This window comes from Haematobia irritans, chromosome 5, assembly GCF_050003625.1.
Source record: "Haematobia irritans isolate KBUSLIRL chromosome 5, ASM5000362v1, whole genome shotgun sequence".
Taxonomy (NCBI): domain Eukaryota; kingdom Metazoa; phylum Arthropoda; class Insecta; order Diptera; family Muscidae; genus Haematobia; species Haematobia irritans.
In genome coordinates this window covers 80,957,216-80,980,717 of record NC_134401.1, presented here as the reverse complement: position 1 = coordinate 80,980,717, position 23,502 = coordinate 80,957,216, and the positions used below count along the sequence as shown (strand labels likewise).

At 34.5% G+C, this 23,502-nt stretch overlaps 1 protein-coding gene across 1 annotated transcript in view; it reads right to left on the bottom strand.

Annotated features, from left to right (window-relative positions):
• The window catches only part of Tsp42Eg (Tetraspanin 42Eg), a 75,760-nt gene extending 60,680 nt beyond the window's left edge, over positions 1-15,080 (bottom strand). The window contains exon 1 of the mRNA XM_075312024.1: positions 14,591-15,080. Coding sequence (XP_075168139.1) covers positions 14,591-14,650 — 60 coding nt within the window. The 5' untranslated portion in view covers positions 14,651-15,080. The remainder of the gene's footprint in view (positions 1-14,590) is intronic.
• Between the last annotated feature and the right edge of the window lie 8,422 nt (positions 15,081-23,502).

The window sequence follows — 23,502 nt, the reverse complement described above, 5'->3', positions numbered from 1 at the left end:
AAAAGACTTTTAAAAATCGAAATGCCACCTTTGAATTGAAAGAAGAATGCTCTTTCTTTGTTCACAAGGACTTTCACCAAATTGGGGATATTTTTGGTTGGGGACGAATTTGCTGGAATATTTCCATAAACTTGGGGATATTTGTGAAGATTTTTAGTAATGAGCTCAAATGAAATTAAAAAAAGGAAACTTTGTGCTTCTTTTTATCCCATTGCATACAATAGGATCCAAATTTGGACTAGAAACGGACACAACGACACTCTTCTTGGCTAAGACAATATTCTACAAATGTAAAATCATTTCGTAAATACTCTGGCCTATCAGTTTCATTTCTCGAGCATTGGGTTTTGTATTTCAAAAAATTTATCTTATTGCAGCCCGCAAATATTTTATATAATTTTTAATTACATTAGTTTACACTAAAAACGTAAACTTGATGAGAGTCGACTTTGATCTGCTGAATTCGAAAAAAAAATGTTTAAAAATTTTTTATGCAACAGTTTTTGAGATATCCCGTTATTTTTAGTTTTTCGCTCTTTTTCACTAAACAATTTATATTTCGAGTTAGAAATGTCCGATTATATCGATAAGTTAAGTGGTTCAAAAAATATCGATGCGAAAAAGCCAAATTTCAAAAAAATCGTATTTTACAATACACCAAACAAGCATAAACCATTAAACCATGGACAACGATATAATCGGACTCGCAATATAATTTCTTCTGTGAAAAAAAGAGCGAAAAACTAAAAATAAAGTGATTTCTCAAAAACTGTTCCATAAAAAAAACAAGTAAGGAAAGTCTAAAGTCGGGCGGGGCCGACTATATTATACCCTGCACCACTTTGTAGATCTAAATTTTCGATACCATATCACATCCGTCAAATGTGTTGGGTGCTATATATAAAGGTTTGTCCCAAATACATACATTTAAATACCACTCGATTTGGACAGAATTTGATAGACTTTTACAAAATCTATAGACTCAAAATTTAAGTCGGCTAATGGACTAGGGTGGAACACAATGTTAGTACAAAAATATGGGAAACATTTAAATCTGAAGCAATCTTAAGGAAACTTCGCAAAAGTTTATTTATGATTTATCGCTCGATATATATGTATTAGAAGTTTAAGAAAATTAGAGTCATTTTTTCAACTATTCGACTAAGCAGTGGCGATTTTACAAGGAAAATGTTGCTATTTTGACCATTTTTGTCGAAATCAGAAAAACATATATATGGGAGCTATATCTAAATCTGAACCGATTTCAACCAAATTTGGCACGCATAGCAACAATGCTAATTCTACTCCCTGTGCAAAATTTCAATTTCAAAAAAATTATCCTCTGTGGTCATATGAGTGTAAATCGGGCGAAAGCTATATAATGGAGATATATCTAAATCTGAACCGATTTCAACCAAATTTGGCACGTATAGCTACAATGCTCATTCTACTCCCTGTGCAAAATTTCAATTAAATCGGAGTAAAAGATTGGCCTCTGTGGTCATATGAGTGTAAATCGGGCGAAAGCTATATATGGGAGCTATATCTAAATCTGAACCGATTTCCACAAAATTTGACACTCATACCTATAATGCTAATTCTACTCCCTGTGCAAAATTTCAACTAAATCGGAGCAAAAATTTGGCCTCTGTGGACAAAGGAGTGTAAATCGGGCGAAAGCTATATATGGGAGCTATATCTAAATCTGAACCGATTTGGATGATATTTTGCAAGTTTTTCGAGACTCATAAACTATTGGGATGTACGGAATTTGAGGAAGATCGGTTGATATACACGCCAATTATGACCAGATCGGTGAAAAATATATATGGCAGCTATATCTAAATCGGAACCGATTTTTTCCAAAATCAATAGGGATCGTCTTTGAGCCGAAACAGGACCCCGTACCAAATTTTAGGACAATCGGACTAAAACTGCGAGCTGTACTTTGCACACAAAAATACATCAACAGACAGACGGACAGACAGACAGACAGACAGACGGACATCGCTAAATCGACTCAGAATTTAATTCTAAGACGATCGGTATACTAAACGATGGGTCTCAGACATTTCCTTCTTAGCGTTACATACAAATGCACAAACTTATTATACCCTGTACCACAGTAGTGGTGAAGGGTATAATTAAACATTTTTTCGAATTCAGCAGATAAAAATACATAAAAGTTGCCTCATCATCAAGTGTACATGAAAAAAATTTTTTTGTAAACTAGTGTTATTAATGAATAAAATAATAAATTTTTTGTAGGACAAATGCATTACCATTTGGAGACAAGATCCAGAAAAATAGTGGCAACACTGTTCACAACTCATAAAAAATTTAAATTTGCGACATCAAAAGTGGACCGTTCAGTACCAGCAATGTCAAAAATCCAAAGTCAATAACCCTAGCTAATATGTTAATGAGGATCTAATTTGATACAATTAGATATGAATCAGAAAAATAGTACACTGAAAGAAGAGTTTTCCTTTCAGGGGAAAGAATTTTTAGACTAACTAAGTTTTCTTTTGATGCTAAAAAATTTTCTATTGAAGTAAATAAAGATAATTAGGTAAAATAGTTTCAACACTTATCACAAATTCGGGTTTATTTGTGTTGGAGAAAAAACTTTATACAAAAGAGAATTTCGATTGTCTACAATTTCGATCCTGAGGAAAGTATATTTTTCTTTGGGTGTAGGATCTTATCATATCTTATTACTACGGAAATAGATCTGATCAGATTTCAATATTGGCATTTATCTAATGTATTCTTTATAATTATATCTATCCCTATATATAATTGGATCTGATGTTATATATGGTCATTTACGAGGGCAGTTCGGAAACTTCTTAGCCTAGCACAAAAAGCGCGGTATAAACAGAAAAGAGTTAAGTGTTTTGGAAACTTCTATCTCTGTTATGAAAACATCTGGCAACTCCTACATATCTGGCAACTCCTTTATATCTGGCAACTCCTTCATACGTGGTAACTCCTTCATATAGAAACAGGTGTTCAAAAAAGACTCATCCGCAATTTTTTTTGCAATGGAAAAATTAGAAATGTCATTAAATATTTACATAAAAAAGGTTTATCGGGACAAGAAATTCATAATGATATGGTGAATGTGTTAGGTGAACAACAACATTTGTTAACAGTCGATCAAAAACGCATAAGAATGAACATTTCTCAAACTTCCACCACTATACTCCAGAGACAAAAGAACAACCCAGCAAAAAAATTGGAAGTTCTTCCAAAGGCACAACTTTAAAAGCACTTCCAGAAGATGCACTCCCAAATAATTGAAGTTCTTTTAATTCAATTATTTATAACTTGGTTTTTTCATACTTTTAATGGATAATTTTAGCTTTTTTTGTTTCAAATAAGTTAAAAACAGAAAAAGAATTCAAAAAATGGTACAAATCATTTAAATTTTGTCGAAAATGCTAAATCCAATCTGAAAAATTGTGAATTTTTGAAAATATTTGAGGTCAAACGTTTCCAACAAGCGTTAGAATCCATTAAAAATTATAAAAAATTATACCAATTATTTATTTGACAAAATATCACAGAATTTTTTAATTGACATCCAAAACATTGAATTCGGATTACACCTATAGAAGTGATGCAAATTCAGTGCAACGGCTTGCGACGGTTTTTTTGCTGGGAACCCAAACAATGGACTGAAGCTGCGGAAGTGCCCCAAAGAAGGCAAAAAATTCAATCGGCTGGTAAGGGTATGGCAACGTTTTTTTGGGACTTCAAAGGTATTTTATTGATTGACTATCTGCAAGAGGATAAAACAATAAATTCAGACTACTATTGCAACCTTTTGGATCAATTAAATGTTCAAATTCAAGAAAAACGTCCTGGCTTACAACACAAAAAAATAATTTTTCATCAAGAGAACGCACCAGCGCACAAGAGTGTTTTAACGAATTAAAGTATGAGTTGCTTGACCACCCACCTTATTCTCCTGATTTAGCTCCCAGTGACTTTTACTTGTTCCCAAATCTAAAAAAATTCCTTGGTGGCAAGCGTGTTACCTCAAATGAAGATGCAATTACAGTTGTAAACCACTATTTTGAAGACCATGAGGAAAACTACTTTAATCAAGGGATAAAAGGGAAGCCACCGTGGTGCAATGGTTAGCATGCCCGCCTTGCATACACAAGGTCGAGGTGGGTTCGATTCCTGCTTGGACCGAACACAAAAAAGTTTTTCAGTGGTGGATTATCCCACTTCAGTAATGATGGTGACATTTCCGAGGGTTTCAAAACTTCTCTAAGTGGTTTTACTGCAATGTGGAACGCCGTTCGGACTCGACTATAAAAAGGAGGTCCCTTGTCATTGAGCTTAACATGGAATCGGGCAGCACTCAGTGATAAGAGAGAAGTTCACCAATGTGGTGTCACAATGGACTGAATAGTCTAAGTGAGCCTGATACATCGGGCTGCCACCTAACCTAACTCAAGGGATAGAAATGCGTTGGAATAAGTGTATTGAAGTTTCAGGATATTATATTGAAAAATAAAAATATTTTTGAAAAACTAACTATTCTCTTTCATTGTTAGGCTCAGAAGTTTCCGAACCACCCTCGTTTTAACTAATTCTATCTCATCATATGTTGTAATATCTGCTTATATCTAAAGGGGCAAATTTTGAAATGTAATCATATCCGACTAGATCGTCCAATAAACGGATATTTAAAAATTTTTAAATGTCGAAAAGTCAAGTTTTTAAATTTTCGAAAAAAATGCGACAATTTTACACTTCCACACTAAAACAGAACAGGCAACTCACCAAGGCACAAAAAGTCAATTTAATTTTATTTGAGTTCTTATTATTTATAAGGTTTTAGTTAAAATTTTCCGCAATATAAGAAAGTTTCCTTCATTTTAATATTTTTTTGTGTAGTTAATTAATTAATGAACTAAAAAAGGTGGGAAATTATATAATCAAACATAAAGAATTACTAAATTTGTACTTTAGAAAAAATGATTCAGAACTTTTTAAATTTTACCACAAATGCACTCATTTTGAACGCTAAAGACATTTTTGACGATTCCTAAGTCCAATTGTTTCCTTCAAACTACGAAATTTTTTTTAACAAAAATTTACTATGTCTAATAAATTTTTTGGAATTTGTCGCAAAATATTTACTTATTTTTGTGAAAACGACTTTTGTAATACAGTTTAGTTAAAATTTTCTAAAATTAACCGTCGTCTTTTCAATTCTCAATACCTACACTGAAAAAACAGTGAACCCACCATGAAGAAAAATTTTGGTTAATTTTGGAAAATTTAGATTATTTTTAGAAAATTTTAACTAAACAGAATTACAAATGCTTACATCACGCCAATATCACAAAAATGAGTAAATTCAAGAAAATTTATTAAACATAATTATTTTTTTTAACTTTTTTCACTTGTTAAAGAAAATTTTGTAGTTTGGAGAAAAAAATTGGAATTCTAAATTGGAAGAATGCCTTTAGTGCCATATGAAGTTCAAGATGGGCGCATTTGCAGTATAGTTTACAAATTTAAAGAAGTAATTAAAGTAAAAAATAATAAAGTGGTTAAATTGTAAGGGTTGAATGTTAACCACACCTAAACGCCAAGTTTTTTTCCGAATTTTATTTGACATTTCTCTATTTCAGACTTAATCAATTTGAACCATGGACGTCGTGAATGGACAGAATGGTTCCAAGAAATGGCAACAGTGGATGGTCAATTTTCAAAGAAAATCATCTTCAGTGATGAGGCACATTTTCACCTCAGTGGATTCGTCAATAAACAGAATTGCCGCATTTGGGCGAATGAGAATCCAAGAATGATTGTCGAAAAACTAATGCACCCACAAAGAGTGACTGTTTGGTGGGTTTATGGGCTGGCGACATCATCGGGCCGTATTTTTTCCAAAATGAGGCCGGTCAGGCAGTTACTGTGAATGGTGTTCGCTATAGTGAGATGATAACGAACTTTTTATGGCCCGAATTGGAAGATATGGATGTGGACGATATGTGGTTTCAGCAGAACAGTGCCACTTGCCACACAGCTAACGAAACAATGGCTCTTTTGTGCAACCAATTTAATGGCCGTGTTATCTCACGTAATGGCGATGTCAATTGGCCAAGATCATGTGATTTGACACCGTTGGACTTTTTTCTTTGGGGTTATTTGAAAGAAAAGGTGTACGTCGATAAGCCAGCAACAATTCAAGAGCTAAAGGATGAGATAATTCGGCACATTAACGGCATAGAACCTCCATTATGCCTCAGCGTCATCGAAACTTTGGACCATCGGATGAAGGTGTTCCACCGAATAAAATTACAATAATTTCCTAAATAGTTTGTGTTTTATTCAAAATCAACATCGGCCCTTGAAATTTTAACCACCCTTTATATGGTCTCTAATAGCATAACTATGCAAAAAATGATCCACATCGGCCAATAATTATATATAGCCCCCATATAAACGGACCCCCAAATTTGGCTTGCGGGGACTCTAAGAGAAGCAAGTTTCGTCCGATCCGGCTGAAATTTGGTACATGGTGTTAGTATATGGTCTCTAATGAACATGCAAAAAATGGTCCACACACGCAAAGACAAAAAACCTTTGGAAAACGTGTACCGAAAACGTTTTTCTTTTGTTAGAGTTTTTTGGATTGCTTCGAAAATTTTAAACTTTTATCACCAAAAAAAATCGTTTGTTACAAAATTTTTATTTTTTCAATAAAAAAAGTTATTTTTGAATGTAAAAAAACAAAAACAAAAAAACTTTGGTCGAAGCAGGGATCGAACCCACGACCCTCGGCATGCAAGTCGGACGTAGCAACCACTGCTCCACGGTGCCAAACTAAATGTTTGTTTCTGTTAAATAAACTTTGTTTATTCGGTTCGTGGGCGCCGCAAGCTATGCTATATACATATAACTTATATGGATATTTATCTATTGATGACCATAACAGGTACATAGCTCAGTGGTTAGTGTGTTGGCTTACAAAGTGCATGGTCCGCGGTTCGATTCTCCGTCCAGGCGAAAGGTTACAAAAATGTTAAAAATTTATAAAATCGTATAATTTCTTCTACATTGTTGGTATTACAAGAAAAGATGTTAAGAGCTAAAAAAGATGCGAGGGAAAATGCAATTAGCAAAAAAACAATTTTTTTTTTGAGTTTGTCTTTATGAAATTGTTTTTATATCCTGGAAAAGAATAAACGTTTATCACAAAAAGTATCTACTTTTCTTCCAAATACACTTCCTTACAGCGAAAAGCAAATGAGAAACGAACTTTGTTTGTCTAAAATTTCGTTTGGGAGGAAAGAATTATTTTTTTGCGTGCATCGGTCCATAATTAAACCGATCACCAGATTTGACCTCCGGAGCCTCTTGGAAGACCAAAATTCATCTGATTCAATTGAAATTTTGTACGTGGTGTTAATATATGGTCTCAAACACCCATGAAAAAATAGGTCGAAATCGGTCATTAATTATATAGGCCCCATATAAACCGATCCCCAGATTTGACCTCCGGAGACCCTTGGAAGAGCAAAATTCATCCGATTCGGTTGAAATTTGGTACGTGATGTTAGTATATGGTATCCAACAACCATGCAGGAATTGGTTCATATCAGTCCATAATTATATGTAGCCCCCATATAAACAGATCCCCAGATTTGACCTCCGGTGCCTTTTGGAGAAATAAAATTCATCCGATCTGGTTGAAATTTGGTACGTGGTGGTAGTATATGATATTTAACAACCATGTAAAAAGTGGTCCATATCAGTTCATAATCATATATAGACCCCATATAAACCGATCCCGAGATTTGGTTTTGGAGCCTCTTGGAGGAGCAAATTTCATCCGAGTCAGTTAAAATTTGGTACATTGTGCTAGTATATGGCCGTTAACAACCATGCCTAACAAGGTTCATATCGGTCTATAGTTAAATATAGCCCTCAGATAAATCGATCCCCAATCACACAAAAATTGGTACATATCAAATTCATAATTGTATATAGCCCCCATATAAGCGACCCCCATATTTCAATTCTGGCTCTCTACCACTTATGGACTAACTCACAATTTAGAAAACGATGTTAAGAAGTTTTAAGATACCACAACCCAAGTAATTCGATTGTGGATGACAGTCTTTCGTAGAAGTTTCTACGCAATCCATGGTGGAGGGTACATAAGATTCGGCCTGGCCGAATCTTATGTACCCTTACGACTTACTGCCGTATATACTTGTTAATATTATTTTTAAGAATTTTTTTCCAGCCCAATGTCGAGACACACGTTTTAAAGTAGAATAACTTAACTCTATGCACAGAAAACATATCACCAAATTAGTTTCAATTAAAAAGTTAATTGGAGCTGGAAAAATGGTCAATTAAAAAATTATTTGATACAATTAACTTTTTAATTAAACTGTGTCAGTTAAAAAATGATCGATTTTTAAAAAGAAAATAATTATTCAAGCTTGAAATCGTTTTTTGTATGTATTGGTTTCTTTATCCTTCAATATTTCGCTATTAGATAAATAACATTCAAGTGGAAAACAACAACAACACATAAAGGTGAGTACTATGTTCGGTTTTTTTCACCAAAACACTAAATTAAAAGTACAAATATATTTATGAAGATGAATATATTTTGATCAAGTCTTGCCAAATAGTGGATGGTAAAGATCCAAGAAATTGATTTCAAATAATTTTATATTTCTAAATTAATTATTTAAAAAAAGGAAACGTGAAAACAAGCTGGTTTTCAGCTTGAAAACTGAACATGGTACTCAGCTTATATGATATTCATATTTTGAGAACATGACACGTTTGTGCTTACAATAATATTTTTTTCAATGCACGAAAGCTTTGATATCAAAACGGATTTGCACCGAAAATTCATATCTTTTGTCTTATATTTCACTTTTAGTTTTGAGTTTGAATTTGTGAAACAAGAACTTAGTACCGGACTTTATTACTTTTAACATAATATCAAGAAAATAGACTTGCAGATTTGTTTAAAATGATTAAGTCCATAATTCACTGCACCCCTTGATCCTCTGCACTTATTACTCAGAACTCCAAGAACTTAAGAATTCAGGTTAAGATGAATGCCTAGATTGCAGCTGCCACCCATTTTTACGTTTGTTATTTATTTACTGACAATGTCAGTCAAGGCAAGGTGGATAATATCGATGGAAAAAAAAGCTAAACGATACCAGCAAGTATAAGCAAAAAATTTTAATATTTTAAATAAAAATGAATGAAAATTTTTTGTAAACAAACCGATTTCAACGAAGGTGGTGTAGTTTGAAATATGATTACGTTACAACAAATTTACTATCAACGTGATTGCGGTGGTCGGCATGAGTTCATTGTATATTGCTGTTCATTATTTTTTTATTATTAATAAACTTGTTTGCACAGTGGCTCTTGCGTGCTGTCGTAAGGAAATTTTTCTTGATTGGGAGCCATGATTAGAAGAGTAAACCGAAAAGTACACGCAAACAAAAACAAGTATTTTCTCACAAACGAACTTCGTTTGCGATTCGGTTTTTGTATTAAAGAAATTGTTTGAAAGAAAAAAGTGTTTTTTCAGTACATTTTTACAGTTTTTTAGAGCGGCTGAAGTTCTTCGCTAGTTTTGATAATCATCTCGAAACTAGCGAAGGTTTCTTTTCTGATGAACGATATTCATTCAAGAGAATAGAGAATGAAGCCGACAAATTTGTGTCGTCGGCGGCTTGACATCTAAGGCGATGTACATTTTTCTATTCGGCGGCGTACAATTATCAATTATAAAATCAATTTGAAGTTATCCGAATGGTAATGAGATTTGTTGTACAACTAATCTTACAACAATATTTCAATTGGATTCAAATTTTCTGAGCTAAATGTTTGCAAAATTATAATAGCAACTGGGCGGATTTTGGGTGGAAAGTTAAATATTTTGACAAAATATACAACAATTATTAATAAATTTTAATAACTCAATTTTTTCTGGTTTAAATCAATATTTTTGATTAATTGGCGGCTAAACTTAACATTAAAGGCGAATTTCGCTTGTCCAAAATTTCGTTGCAAAGAAAGTATTTTTTCTTTGCGTGTAAATTTCACCCAATTGGTTAGGTTTTCTATAGTGGCAGCACGTTATTTCAGTCCATTGCGATACCACATTAACTAAAAGTACCTGTTACATATGGACACTTCTAGTTTTAACCTCTGAACTTTCTCGATTATTTTCTTCTGTTGAACCAACCAGATTGTGCCAAAAACATTAACAGACTGCTTAAGTTATGTAAAGTATATGCCCGTAAAATTCGGTTACGCCTTACATAAAATGCAGGACACTCTCACAAGAGATGTTTAATTGATTCATTGTCCTCTGCATCGTGAGCTCAAGCGGATGTCATTATACTTTATGCCAATAGTTTTTGCAAACTCGCCTATCAGGCAGCGATCCGTAATAGCAGATATCAGAAGTGATATCGGACGTCTTGAGAACACTAACATATCCAGTGTGCGGTTTAAGATTAAAAGGGGCCATATTTGAGAACTGCAAAACTATCGATAGCACTATCCATAGTATCGATAGTTTTATTTGTAAGGTACAATCGATATTTATTTTCAGATAGCGATACTAACGAAGAATCCCAGATCACTAAAAATATCGGCGATGCTAAATACTAATGGAGGTAAAAAAATCAAAAAGGAAAAAAATCTGATTTATTTTCATTTCATTCCTTTAAAAACAGGTTGTTTTTTTCCTAAAGTTGACGGCTTACATGAAATGAATTCCTCTTCTTTTATTTTCTAGCAAATAATTTTCCCCATACAATAGATACCTGGAAACACATGACAACACCTGCTTCACAAATCAAATTTAGAACGTTAGGTTATAGTGGTAGCCCGATTTATTTCGTGCTCCACTGTGATGAAGTTTGCAATGATTTTTATCGGGATGTCGGTAGTAAAATCCTGTTTCTTACGTTTTGCATTGTTCAGCAAAACTGGTTCTATCATTTCAAAAAGGACTTGTTTGAATTCAAATAATGTGAACACGTTCTCAATGGACCTTAGTAATTAGCACTTGAAGAAGCTTTTTCCGTTATCTTTGCTTATTCATTTTAAATAATCTAAAATCAATAAAATGTGAGTTTCAAACGCACAAGAAAAATTATCATACTTTTGTTTAATGAAATCATTTCAAATCGGAAATACTTAGTTACTGTAAAAAATCCGATAATCCGAAATTCGAAAATATCGAATAGTGCGACTATCAATAGTTTTGCAGCTCTACCATATTTGAAATTCTCCCATCGGATATTTGCCAACATAATAGCCTTCTCACGCAGTAAGAGCGTATAGGTAGCCAGAGGCATACAAACATATTCTAGTTCCCCTGGAATATGTAAGGTAGTACCTAGCCCTGCTAACTCATCCGCTTCGCTGTTCCCTGGTATGTTCCTATGACAGGTACCCATATAAGGAGAATATGGTACTGCTCAACCATCTCGTTGAGAGATTTGCGGCAGTCGATGGACGTTTTCGAGTTAAGGAACACATAGAGTCCAAGGATTTTATTGCAGGTTAACTCTTTGAGTATATATTAATGCCAACATTTGTTGGAACATTACTTCTCAGCCAATACACCACATATTTTATTGCTAATTTCAGCCTAAAACACTACAGCGACTAGGTAATCATTTCGCTATTCGCAGTTCCATGTTTTTAGAATATACTCCGAAGCCCATTTTTCCATCCAATTTGTAGCCATAGGTGTGGTAATCTTTACACGTTTATTCCGCGGGGTCTGTGTGCACCACGTCTCACGGTTGGGAATTAGAGTTTCAAACTTTTTGTCTAAAAGCGGTTTTGCCAGAGTGTAATCCACTACGTTTGGCACATGTGACATTATTTGGAAGACCGAACAGTGACCGTGCCCTTTTTTCGACCACAGCGATAGTTCGCGCAACCGCACAACCGTTGTTGCAGCTGACTGTTTAGCTAGTATGTCTAAATGCAATAGATGTAGCATGACATTAAGGGATTCTGTTCCTGTCTTACTGAATGCGCCTGAGATACACAAGCACGCCACTCGCTGAACATATACCGTTTACCACATAGCATTATAGGTCTAACCACTGCAGGGTACAGCCAATGCAAAATTTTCGGTTTTAGTCCCCACTTTTTATACCCTCCACCATAGGATGGGGGTATATTAACTTTGTCAAACCGTTTGTAACACATCGAAATATTGCTCCAAGACCCCATAAAGTTTATATTCTGGGTCGTGGTGAAATTCTGAGTCGATCTGAGCATGTCCGTCCGTCTGTTGAAATCAAGCTAACTTCCGAACGAAACAAGCTATCGACTTGAAACTTGGCACAATTAGTTGTTATTGATGTAGTTCGGATGGTATTGCAAATGGGCCATATCGGTCCACTTTTACGTATAGACCCCATATAAACGGACCCCCAAATTTGGCTTGCGATTGCTCTAAGAGAAGCAAATTTCATCCGATCCGGCTGAAATTTGGCTTATGGTGTCAGCATATGATCTCTAGCAACCTTGCAGAAATTGGTCCACATCGGTCTATAATTATATATAGCCCCCATATAAACCGATTCCCCGATTTGGCTTGCGGAGCCTCTAAGAGATGCAAATTTCATCCGATCCGGGTACATGGAGTAAGTATATGGTCTCTAACAACCATGCAAAAATTGGTCCACATCGGTCCATAATTATATATAGCCCCCATATAAACCGATCACCAGATTTAACCTCCGGAGCCTCTTGGAAGACCAAAATTCATCTGATTCAGTTGAAATTTGGTATGTGGTATTAATATATGGCCTCAAACACCCATGCAAAAATTGCTCGAAATCGGTCAATAATTATATATAGGCCCCATATAAACCGATCCCCAGATTTGACCTCCGGAACCCCTTGGAAGAGCAAAATTCATCCGATTCGATTGAAATTTGGTACGTGATGTTAGTATATGGTATTCAAAAACCATGCAGGAATTGGTTCATATCAGTCCATAATTATATATCCCCCATATAAACCGATGCCCAGATTTGTCCTCCGGTGCCTTTTGGAGAAGCAAAATTCATCCGATCTGGTTGAAATTTGAAATTTTTGCCAAAAGTGGTCCATATCAGTCCATAATAATATATAGCCCCCATATAAACCGATCCCGAGATTTGGTTTCGGAGCCTCTTGGAGGAGCAAATTTCATCCGAGTTAGTTGAAATTTGGTACATTGTGCTAGTATATGGCCGTTAACAACCATGCCTAACTAGATCCATATCGGTCTATAGTTATATATAGCCCTCAGATAAATCGATCCCCAATCACACAAAAATTGGCGACCCCCATATTTCAATTCTGGCTCTCTACATACCGTGCACAATTCCATGTCGATTCGTAATTATTTGTAGACTTACCTATACTTACTTTTTTTGTCTAATATATACCACGTATGGACTAACTCACAATTTAGAAAACGATGTTAAGAAGTTTTAAGATACCACAACCCAAGTAATTCGATTTATGGATGACAGTCTTTCGTAGAAGTTTCTATGCAATCCATGGTGGAGGGTACATAAGATTCGGCTTGGCCGAACTTACGGCCGTATATACTTGTTACATATTGCCTGTATGCCACCACTTTTATCCTTTATTTTTCTAGGGAAACCAGAAGGTTGTTTATAGCGACATTCCAAAGAAGAGGTGATAGACCTCGTCCTCAATTATAAATGTTTTAAATGAAAACAATACTTAAAAATAATTCAGTAAATATAGAAAAATAAACAAAAATAATATTAATTCATAAGGCTCCAAAATTTCTAAATCTTCTACAGTTGCAGTGGAAAAATTGTTGGGAGTAGATGATGGTATCATTTCACTTCTTTCTTTTCTTTTCTAGTTGGTTATACTTTTATTCTGGTGCATATCCCAAACATGAAAATTTTCCCCTTAGCCATTTGGCTTAGGCATTGACAATCGAATTAGCTTTTCCACATTGTAGTTTTGACTAACTAATCCCCTCACAAAAAATACCCTTCAAGCCCCTGTGCAGTACCTTCGATAAACTTGAGGCACCACATACAATAGACTACTCGTTGCGATCGAATGTAAACAAATACTCAGGAATCGGTGATAGTGATAATGTTGATGGTAGTGCTGCCTTCATCTATGGCCACCAATTGTCTATTAACATCGTTGTTGTAACGAAAAAACAAAAAAAAAAAAACAAAATAACAACAAAATAATTAACTTAAAATTAGCCAAGTGTTTACAAAGTTAAAGCGCTATTTACTCTTGCAAAGCGTTTTTGCCAATTGCGGACATTCAGCGAAAAGATCATCGCCAATGGAAAATGCACGACAGCAACGATAGCGGCGTTTCCCAAATGGCAAACAAAAATAAATGATGAACACATCAGTCGACCTAAACTTGTCCGTCTGGTTGATGATTATGAGGATGGTAGTTTTGGCATTTCTCGCACCACTCTATCAATCAATTGTGGGTAGTGATGACCAGCAGTCCCGGTCATAGCCTTACTCCGACTTACCGCATAGATTACATCCCATTTGATGGCGAAAAATTTCAGTGTTCTCGTTGAGCAGGCCATGGTTTTATCTATAGCCTCGATGCTGCTTTGATATGATTTGGGAGTAAAGATGGAGGTGGAGAAGCAGGAAAATGCCAAGTTATTCCCAAAATAAATTTTTCACAAAATTTGCAAATATTTTTTGTTTTAGGTTTTTTCTTTTGCTTATAATTCTATTTCGAAAATTTTTGATTTTCCATAGATTTTTTTTTGGTGATGGACACCTCCACACACACACTTCACTTCCGCGTTAAAACTTTTCCTAATAACAAACAAATTTTGAGATTTTCTTTTCAGATTTTTTCAAATTCTTTCCACTTTCGTTTTGAATTGACTAGCTTCACGGTTTGTGTTTTTCGCCTTTAGATTTTCTTTTTCTAAACCGTAACGTTCGCCGCATGCAAATAAACTGAAAAAAAGTTTTCTGCGGACGATAGTTTGTTCATCACTTGGCAGTTTCTTGAGCGTTTTGTTGTCTTTGGCTTCTTAGCAGTTGTTTACGAACAAATGCAAAGTTCAAATAGCACACCATGGAAACGAAACGGGAAAAAAGCTTTTCACCAACAAAAGCTTTAACTTTGTAGCAATATCCCCGTTACCAATTTCGGAGAACTCTAACGGAAAGTTGATATTTAAATTTGGTTTTAAACCACAACGCACAGATATTGAAGAGCTTTGATTTTGGTGGAATTAAAGGGCAAGAAGTAAACATGAATTGGCCGCATACACTGACATAAATAAAGGGTGATTTTTTTAGTTGTTATCTATTTGGAAACACTGGTTTAAACAGCTAATGCACGCTTCTTGGTTTATTTCAGAGTCAAACATCTTCAGTTTGGTCTCAGGGTACACTTAAAAGTTTGACTCAGTAAAACAAAAACAATTTTTCTCTTCTTATTATGTGTTCTTGGCCGTAATCCTTATGTCAAATTCCGTTGATTTTATTGGTTGGTTTACTTGTATGTGTCTAAAGCTACGGTCAGACTAGTCAAATATTTGATCAAAACTGTCAAATATTTCTTTGCCATGGTCTGACCAACAAACTTTTGTTTGAAGCAAACAACAAAACAGCTGATTTTCGGCAAAGAAAGATGTTTGACATCAAATAAATATTTACCATGTTTGATCATAGTGTGACCACCATATGGCAAATATTTGCGCCACATTCCGTCAAATATTTATTTGATCTTACAAAAATTTTGCAAGAGCAAACACGGTCAAACAAAAATATAAGTTGTTTTATTTTAATGGAAAAGATGCATGTTTTTGATAAAAGATTAATGGTTATGCTCTATATGTGGAAGGCAACGATTCGTGGAATCAATCCCATATGGGTAAAATGTGGGTGATAGGAGTATTTATGTGAATATTTGACGGTTCATTGATATAGGAGATATGATTGAAATTTTGTACGTCCAGGAGCAGATTTTATTTAAGGTGTGTACGTGACACAAAATTGTTGTTACCTACGTAAATTGTGCTTATGGCAACAGCTTGAGTGTGTGTGATTAAAGGTCATGCGTGAGCGTGAGTCACGCAAATAATCTATTTGTGAGTGTGCGTGAGTAATAAAGAAATGCACTCACGCTTACCAATTGAATTCGCTTACAATTTTAGCCACACATATGATATTAAAAGCTTAGTAACAATCTCGATTTCAATGCTTACGTTGTCAGCCAGATTCACCAGCTTAATTATTCTGACAAGAATATGATTGACCATAAAACTAATAACGTCTATTTCTTTTGTGAGGCGATAATTTCTAAGTCGAGAGAATTTTCTTGAGCCACGAGTATGTATGAGACTTTACAGAGATTTCGTGAATAACGACATTTCTGATCGTGAGTATGCGTGAATAAAATTTTTACACTTGTGGGTGTGCGGACGTGAGCCTTTAAAAGATTTGCCTGAGTGAGGGTTCGTGAAAGTGACTCGTACCAAAAATATCGTGCGTGAGTAAAAATCTTTCGTCCTAGATGTTCGTGACCATGAGTAAAATATTGCATACCTCTACACGCAAAGAAAAAAACGTTTGGAAAACGTGTACCGAAAACGTTTTTCTTTTGTTAGAGTTTTTTGAATTGCTTCGAAAAGTATACACTTTTATCACCAAAAAATTCGTTTGTTACAAAATGTTAATTTTTATACCCTTCACCACTACTGTGGTACAGGGTATAATAAGTTTGTGTATTTGTATGTAACGCTAAGAAGGAAATGTCTGAGACCCATCGTTTAGTATACCGATCGTCTTAAATTCTGAGTCGATTTAGCGATGTCCGTCCGTCTGTCTGTCTGTCTGTCTGTCTGTCTGTCTGTCTATCCGTCTGTCTGTCTGTTGATGTATTTTTGTGTGCAAAGTACAGCTCGCAGTTTTGGTCCGAGTGTCCTAAAATTTGGTATGGGGTCCTGTTTCGCTTCAAAGACGATCCCTATTGATTTTGGAAAAAATCGGTTCCGATTTAGATATAGCTGCCATATATATTTTTCACCGATCTGGTCATAATTGGCGTGTATATCAACCGATCTTCCTCAAATTCCGTACATCCCAATAGTTTATGAGTCTCGAAAAACCTGCAAAATATCATCCAAATCGGTTCAGATTTAGATATAGCTCCCATATATAGCTTTCGCCCGATTTACACTCCTTTGTCCACAGAGGCCAAATTTTTGCTCCGATTTAGTTGAAATTTTGCACAGGGAGTAGAATTAGCATTATAGCTATGCGTGTCAAATTTTGTGGAAATCGGTTCAGATTTAGATATAGCTCCCATATATAGCTTTCGCCCGATTTACACTCATATGACCACAGAGGCCAATCTTTTACTCCGATTTAATTGAAATTTTGCACAGGGAGTAGAATGAGCATTGTAGCTATGCGTGCCAAATTTGGTTGAAATCGGTTCAGATTTAGATATATCTCCATTATATAGCTTTCGCCCGATTTACACTCATATGACCACAGAGGCTAATTTTTTGCTCCGATTTAGTTGAAATTTTGCACAGGGAGTAGAATTAGCATTTTTGTATGCGTGCCAAATTTGGTTGAAATCGGTTCAGATTTAGATATAGCTCCCATATATATGTTTTTCTGATTTCGACAAAAATGGTCAAAATAGCAACATTTTCCTTGTAAAATCGCCACTGCTTAGTCGAATAGTTGAAAAAATGACTCTAATTTTCTTAAACTTCTAATACATATATATCGAGCGATAAATCATAAATAAACTTTTGCGAAGTTTCCTTAAGATTGCTTCAGATTTAAATGTTTCCCATATTTTTGTACTAACATTGTGTTCCACCCTAGTCCATTAGCCGACTTAAATTTTGAGTCTATAGATTTTGTAAAAGTCTATCAAATTCTGTCCAAATCGAGTGATATTTAAATGTATGTATTTGGGACAAACCTTTATATATAGCACCCAACACATTTGACGGATGTGATATGGTATCGAAAATTTAGATCTACAAAGTGGTGCAGGGTATAATATAGTCGGCCCCGCCCGACTTTAGACTTTCCTTACTTGTTTTAATAAAAAAAGTTGTTTTTGAACCAACAACACAGTCCATTTCGTTTATATCAAACACTGTTCTTTTCTGACTTTAGGTCTTTAATAAGACACATTTTACAGTTTAAAATTTAATATACTACAATGTAATGTTGAACATTTTTTCGGAATCTTCCTAACATATCTGGAATATATGTAAAAAAAAACATTGGTCGAAGCAGGGATCGAACCCACCACCCTTGGCATGCAAGTCAGACGTAGCAACCACTGCTCCATGGTGCCCAACTAAATGTATTTTTCTGTGAAATAAACTTTGTTTAATCGGCTCGTGGGCGCCGCAAGCTATGCTATATAAATATAACTTATGTGGGTAATTGTCTATTGATGACAATAACGGCTACATAGCTCAGTGGATAGTGTGTTGGCTTACAAATTGCATGGTCCGCGGTTCCATTCTCCGTCCAGGCGAAAGGTAAAAAAATTTTAAAAATTTATAAAATCGTATAATTTCTTCTACATTGTTTGTATTACAGAAAAAGGTGCTAAAGAATTAAAAAACTTCGTGGAAGTGAGAAAGATGTGAGGAAAAATGCAAATAGCCAGAAAAAAAATTTTTTCAGTTAGTCTTTATGAAATTGTTTTTACATCCTGGAAAAGAATAAACGTTTATCACAAAAAGTATATACTTTTCTTCCAAATACACTTCCTTTCATCGAAAAGCAAATGAGAAACGAACTTTGTCTAAAATTTCGTTTGGGAGGAAAGAATTATTTTTTTGCGTGTACAATTTGTGCAGTTTAATATTTACCACTGTGTTGTAAAAATATATTTTTATTTTTTTACACCCTGCGACAAACAGTGTATTATAAATTAGTGCATATGGAAGGAGAAGAGATAGACACATAGAGTCTTTTACAATATTGCTCAGTGTCGGAATCTGAGCCGATCTAACCATGTCCGATTGTCTGTGAACACATTTTTGTAATTAAAGTCTAGGTCACAGGTTAAATCCAATCTATTTGAAATTTTGCACAAGTGTGTTTTGGAAGAAATCAGTTCAGATTTAGATATATCTCCCACATATATCCATATCGGTTCAGATTTAGATAAAGACCCAATATATATGTTCTTCAAATAAGACCAAAATACTACGATTTTCCTTGTAAAATCACCACAATAATGACTCAAAATTTCCTATATCTCTTATATGTATGTATCGACCGATAAATCATAAATTGCATAAAACTGCTTTGTTTTCTAACATTGTGCTCCGCCCCAAGGCATTAGCTAAAGCTTTTTCATAAATGAAATATTTTTTATTGGAATAAAGTATTTATTTAATTTCGTTGTAATTTTTCTTAGTGTACACTTGGATATCGACATTTTAATTAGTTCCGCCTTATTCCCAATTAACTAGCTTTATTTATGTCACATCAGTGCTCAAAAACATTTGGTCAAACAAAATTATCCATTTTGATGGTTTGATCAAACTTTTGTTGCAAGAAAATATTTGCCATAGTGTGAACACAGTTCAAACATGTTTTCCCTAACTTTTATTTGAACGTGTTTGATCAAATAAAAACTGTCAAATATTTGAACGCAGTGTGACCGCAAATAAAACTTTGTGTCAAACAGGTTCTGTTTGGAACAAATTCGATCAAACACATTCGTGTCAAATATTTGACTAGTCTGACCGTAGCTTTAGAGTAAATTGTCAGCAGATGCGATGAACTAATGCATAGTACAGAGATCTTTATCGGCATAGTGGAATGTGATTAATGTAAAGATGATGTTACTTGAGTTTTGTTGTGTATACATGAGCGTGGGGTTGTTTTTATCAAAGATTATAGAAGAGGAAGATGGGATATTGGCTACTGAGCACATCAAACCATTTACCACATTAGTTTAATACTCGAACCAAACGCGTATACGACAAGTATTGACATAGCATTAAAATGCAAATAAAAAGAAATTAAGAGCACGAAATAAATTTCCATAAAGGGGAAAATGTAATTTTTTTTGCTGTTGCCTAAAATTTAACATTGTTTCATTAAGAAAATTACATTTTTCATTAAAAAATAAAAACTAAAAACAACTAAAAGATTACAAACATGTATTAAACTAATCTGCTAAATGCAACATTTGGTATGACGCAAGCCAATCTCCCATCTTCCTCAAATCTATAATCTTTGGTTTTTATTTTTGTTCATTTAGTGGTTTGTGTGTGTGTGTGTGTGTGTGTGTGTTTGTTATTCGCGGATGGTTTATTTGGCTGGATGAGGTGTTGTTTTCAATAAAGGCACATGTGTTTTTGTTGTTGTAGGAATGTTTTGGCTTTGCTTGGTTTTGTTTGGCATGCTTCAGTTGTATAGTTGGCGTTGGCGTGGGTTGTTGCATCTTTTAAGCAGATATGCAACAAGGAAATATAAAGGCATGGAATATTTTGTATTTTTGAGACATATATTGGTGTTTGTTTATTAAACCTTTTAAATGAAAGTTATTAATATTTTAACGCTAGTTCAGAAAAAAGTTATTAAGAATATTTAGGAAAATATGTTGAAATTGAAAGTATTGAAATTTTTATTATTCAATGTAAAAAATTAATATTCAATTCCAGACGAATTTGAAATATCTCAGCGTGTAGTTTAGTCATAAATTGGTAAGTATTTTATACCCTCCACCATAGGATGGGGGTATATTAACTTTGTCATTCCGTTTGTAACACATCGAAATATTGCTCTAAGACCCCATAAAGTATATATATTCTGGGTCGTGGTGAAATTGTGAGTCGATCTAAGCATGTCCGTCCGTCTGTCCGGCTGTCCGTCCGTCTGTGGAAATCACGCTAACTTCCGAACGAAACAAGCTATCGACTTGAAACTTGGCACAAGTAGTTGTTATTGATGTAGGTCGGATGGTATTGAAAATCGGCCATATCGGACCACGTTTACGTATAGCCCCCATATAAACCGATCCCCAAATTTGGCTTGGGGAGCCTCCCGGAGCAGTAAAATTCATCCGATCCGGTTGAAATTTGGTACCTGATGTTAGTATACGGCCTCTAACAACCATGCAAAAATTGGTCCATATCGGTCCATAATTATATATAGCTCCCATATAAACCGATCCCCAGATTTGACCTCCGGAGCATCTTGGAGGAGCAAAATTCATCCGATCCGGTTGAAATTTAGTACGTGGTCTTAGTATACGGTCTCTAACACCCATGCAAAAATTGGTCCATGTCGGTTCATAATTATATATAGCCCCCATATAAACCGATCCCCAGATTTGACCTCCGGAGCCTCTTGGAGGGGAAAAATTCATCCGATCCGGTTGAAATGTGGTACCTGATGTTAGTATACGGTCTCTAACAACCATGCAAAAATTGGTCCATATCGGTCCATAATTATATATAGCCCCCATATAAACCGATCCCCAGATTTGACCTCCGGAGCCTCTTGGAGGGGCAAAATTCATCCGATCCTGTTGAAATTTGGTACCTGATGTTAGTATACGGCCTCTAACAACCATGCAAAAATTGGTCCATATCGGTTCATAATTATATATAGCTAGCGGACTTATAATTTTTTTGGTAAAAGACCGAAAAGACCAAATCAACGCATCAACGCTGTTTTCCACATGGCATAAAATGTACAGTTATATTTTTGTTTCTACTCATTTGGTTTTTTTGAGCGTTGATTTGGCCTTTTCGGTCTTTTACCAAAATTATAAGTCCGCTATTTGTTGCTCGATTTTGTTAAGTAAGGGCTTATTTTCTTTGTAAAAATAGCTATACGTAAAAAACCCAAAATTGCTGTTAGCAATTTTTTTATATTTTATATGAATCTTTATATGGTTTTTTCTGCCACATTTTTACTAAAAAAACGCCGTTTTTTAACCTTTTTAAGCCGCCAACATCCAAACTACTTACCCGATTTGAAAATTTTCTGAGAATGAGTTGTAGACGGCTCAATTTTCTTTAATTTGAGTAGTATTAAGATCAAAAAGGTTAAAGAAAACGAAAGATATGCTCAAACTTGGAAGTGTACCTCCAAAAATTAAAAAAAAAAATTGTATCTCGAAAACCAATCGACAGAAAATTTTTTAAAAATCATTTTCGTGTTTAGTAGGTCATAATCAATAAGAAAAAATATGCTAGAAACAATTCACAAAATGGCTGTTGGCTATTGTTATATATAGCAAAAGTCATCCGATGCGGTTGAAATTTGGTACATTTTGTCAATATATGGCCTCTAACAGCCATGTGAAAATTGGTCAACATCGGTCTTTAGTTATATATAGCCGATGACTTATTACACAAAAATTGGTCCATATCGCCAAAAATAATCTACCAAAACTTTATTTCCATAGCAAATTTTGTCAAATTTTATTACTATAGAAAGTTGTGTCAAAATTTCATTTCTATAGAAAGTTTTGTCAAACGTTTATTTCTATAGAAAATTTTGTCAAGTTTTTATTTCTATAGAAAATTTTGTCAAATTTTTTTTTTGTCAAACTATATTATATACGTATTTAATCGGCCTTTTTTTGTTTAATATATACCCCGTATGGGCTAACTTACAATTTAGAAGACAGTGTTAAAAAGTTTTACGATAACTTGCCATCGGCAAGTGTTATCGCAACCCAAGTAATTCGATTGTGGATGACAGCCTTTAGTAGAAGTTCCTACGCAATCCATGGTGGAGGGTACATAAGATTCGGCCTGGCCGAACTTACGGCCGTATATACTTGTTTTCAAATATATTTTATCTTGGTTCCGAATGAATTTTCTCTCCGAATACTCATTTTAATATTTTACTTAAGCATATACAATTTTTGGCGAAGTCTTATATCACAACATATATATGTTTACTCATAATATGTAAATTTATACTTGTATATATTCACACATAGTATTTTTCCTATATTTAATGAAATTTTCTTTGTGTATATATATTTGTAATGCGCCAATTGGTTACTTTCATTATTTTACTTCCAGCATACACTTTGTCTCTCTTTGTAAACACATATATGTTTATGGGCTATTTCTAAATTAATATATGTTTGTATCCAAGCATATTATATTTACAAACATTGTATGTCCCAAACATAATATGTTCTAACATATTCACGTATATGTCCCAAACATATTATGCTAGTTTATGAACATTATATGTTTGCACTCAAAAATATTGTGTTTAAAAATTTGAGTTCCAAACATATAATGTTTATACCCAAACATATGAAAAACAGTCTTTTTCGTCCGTGCACTTAGAGAAGCTTTGAAACCCTCAGAAATGTCACCAGCATTACTGAGGTGGGATAATCCACCGCTGAAAAACTTTTTGGTGTTCGTTCGAAGTAGGA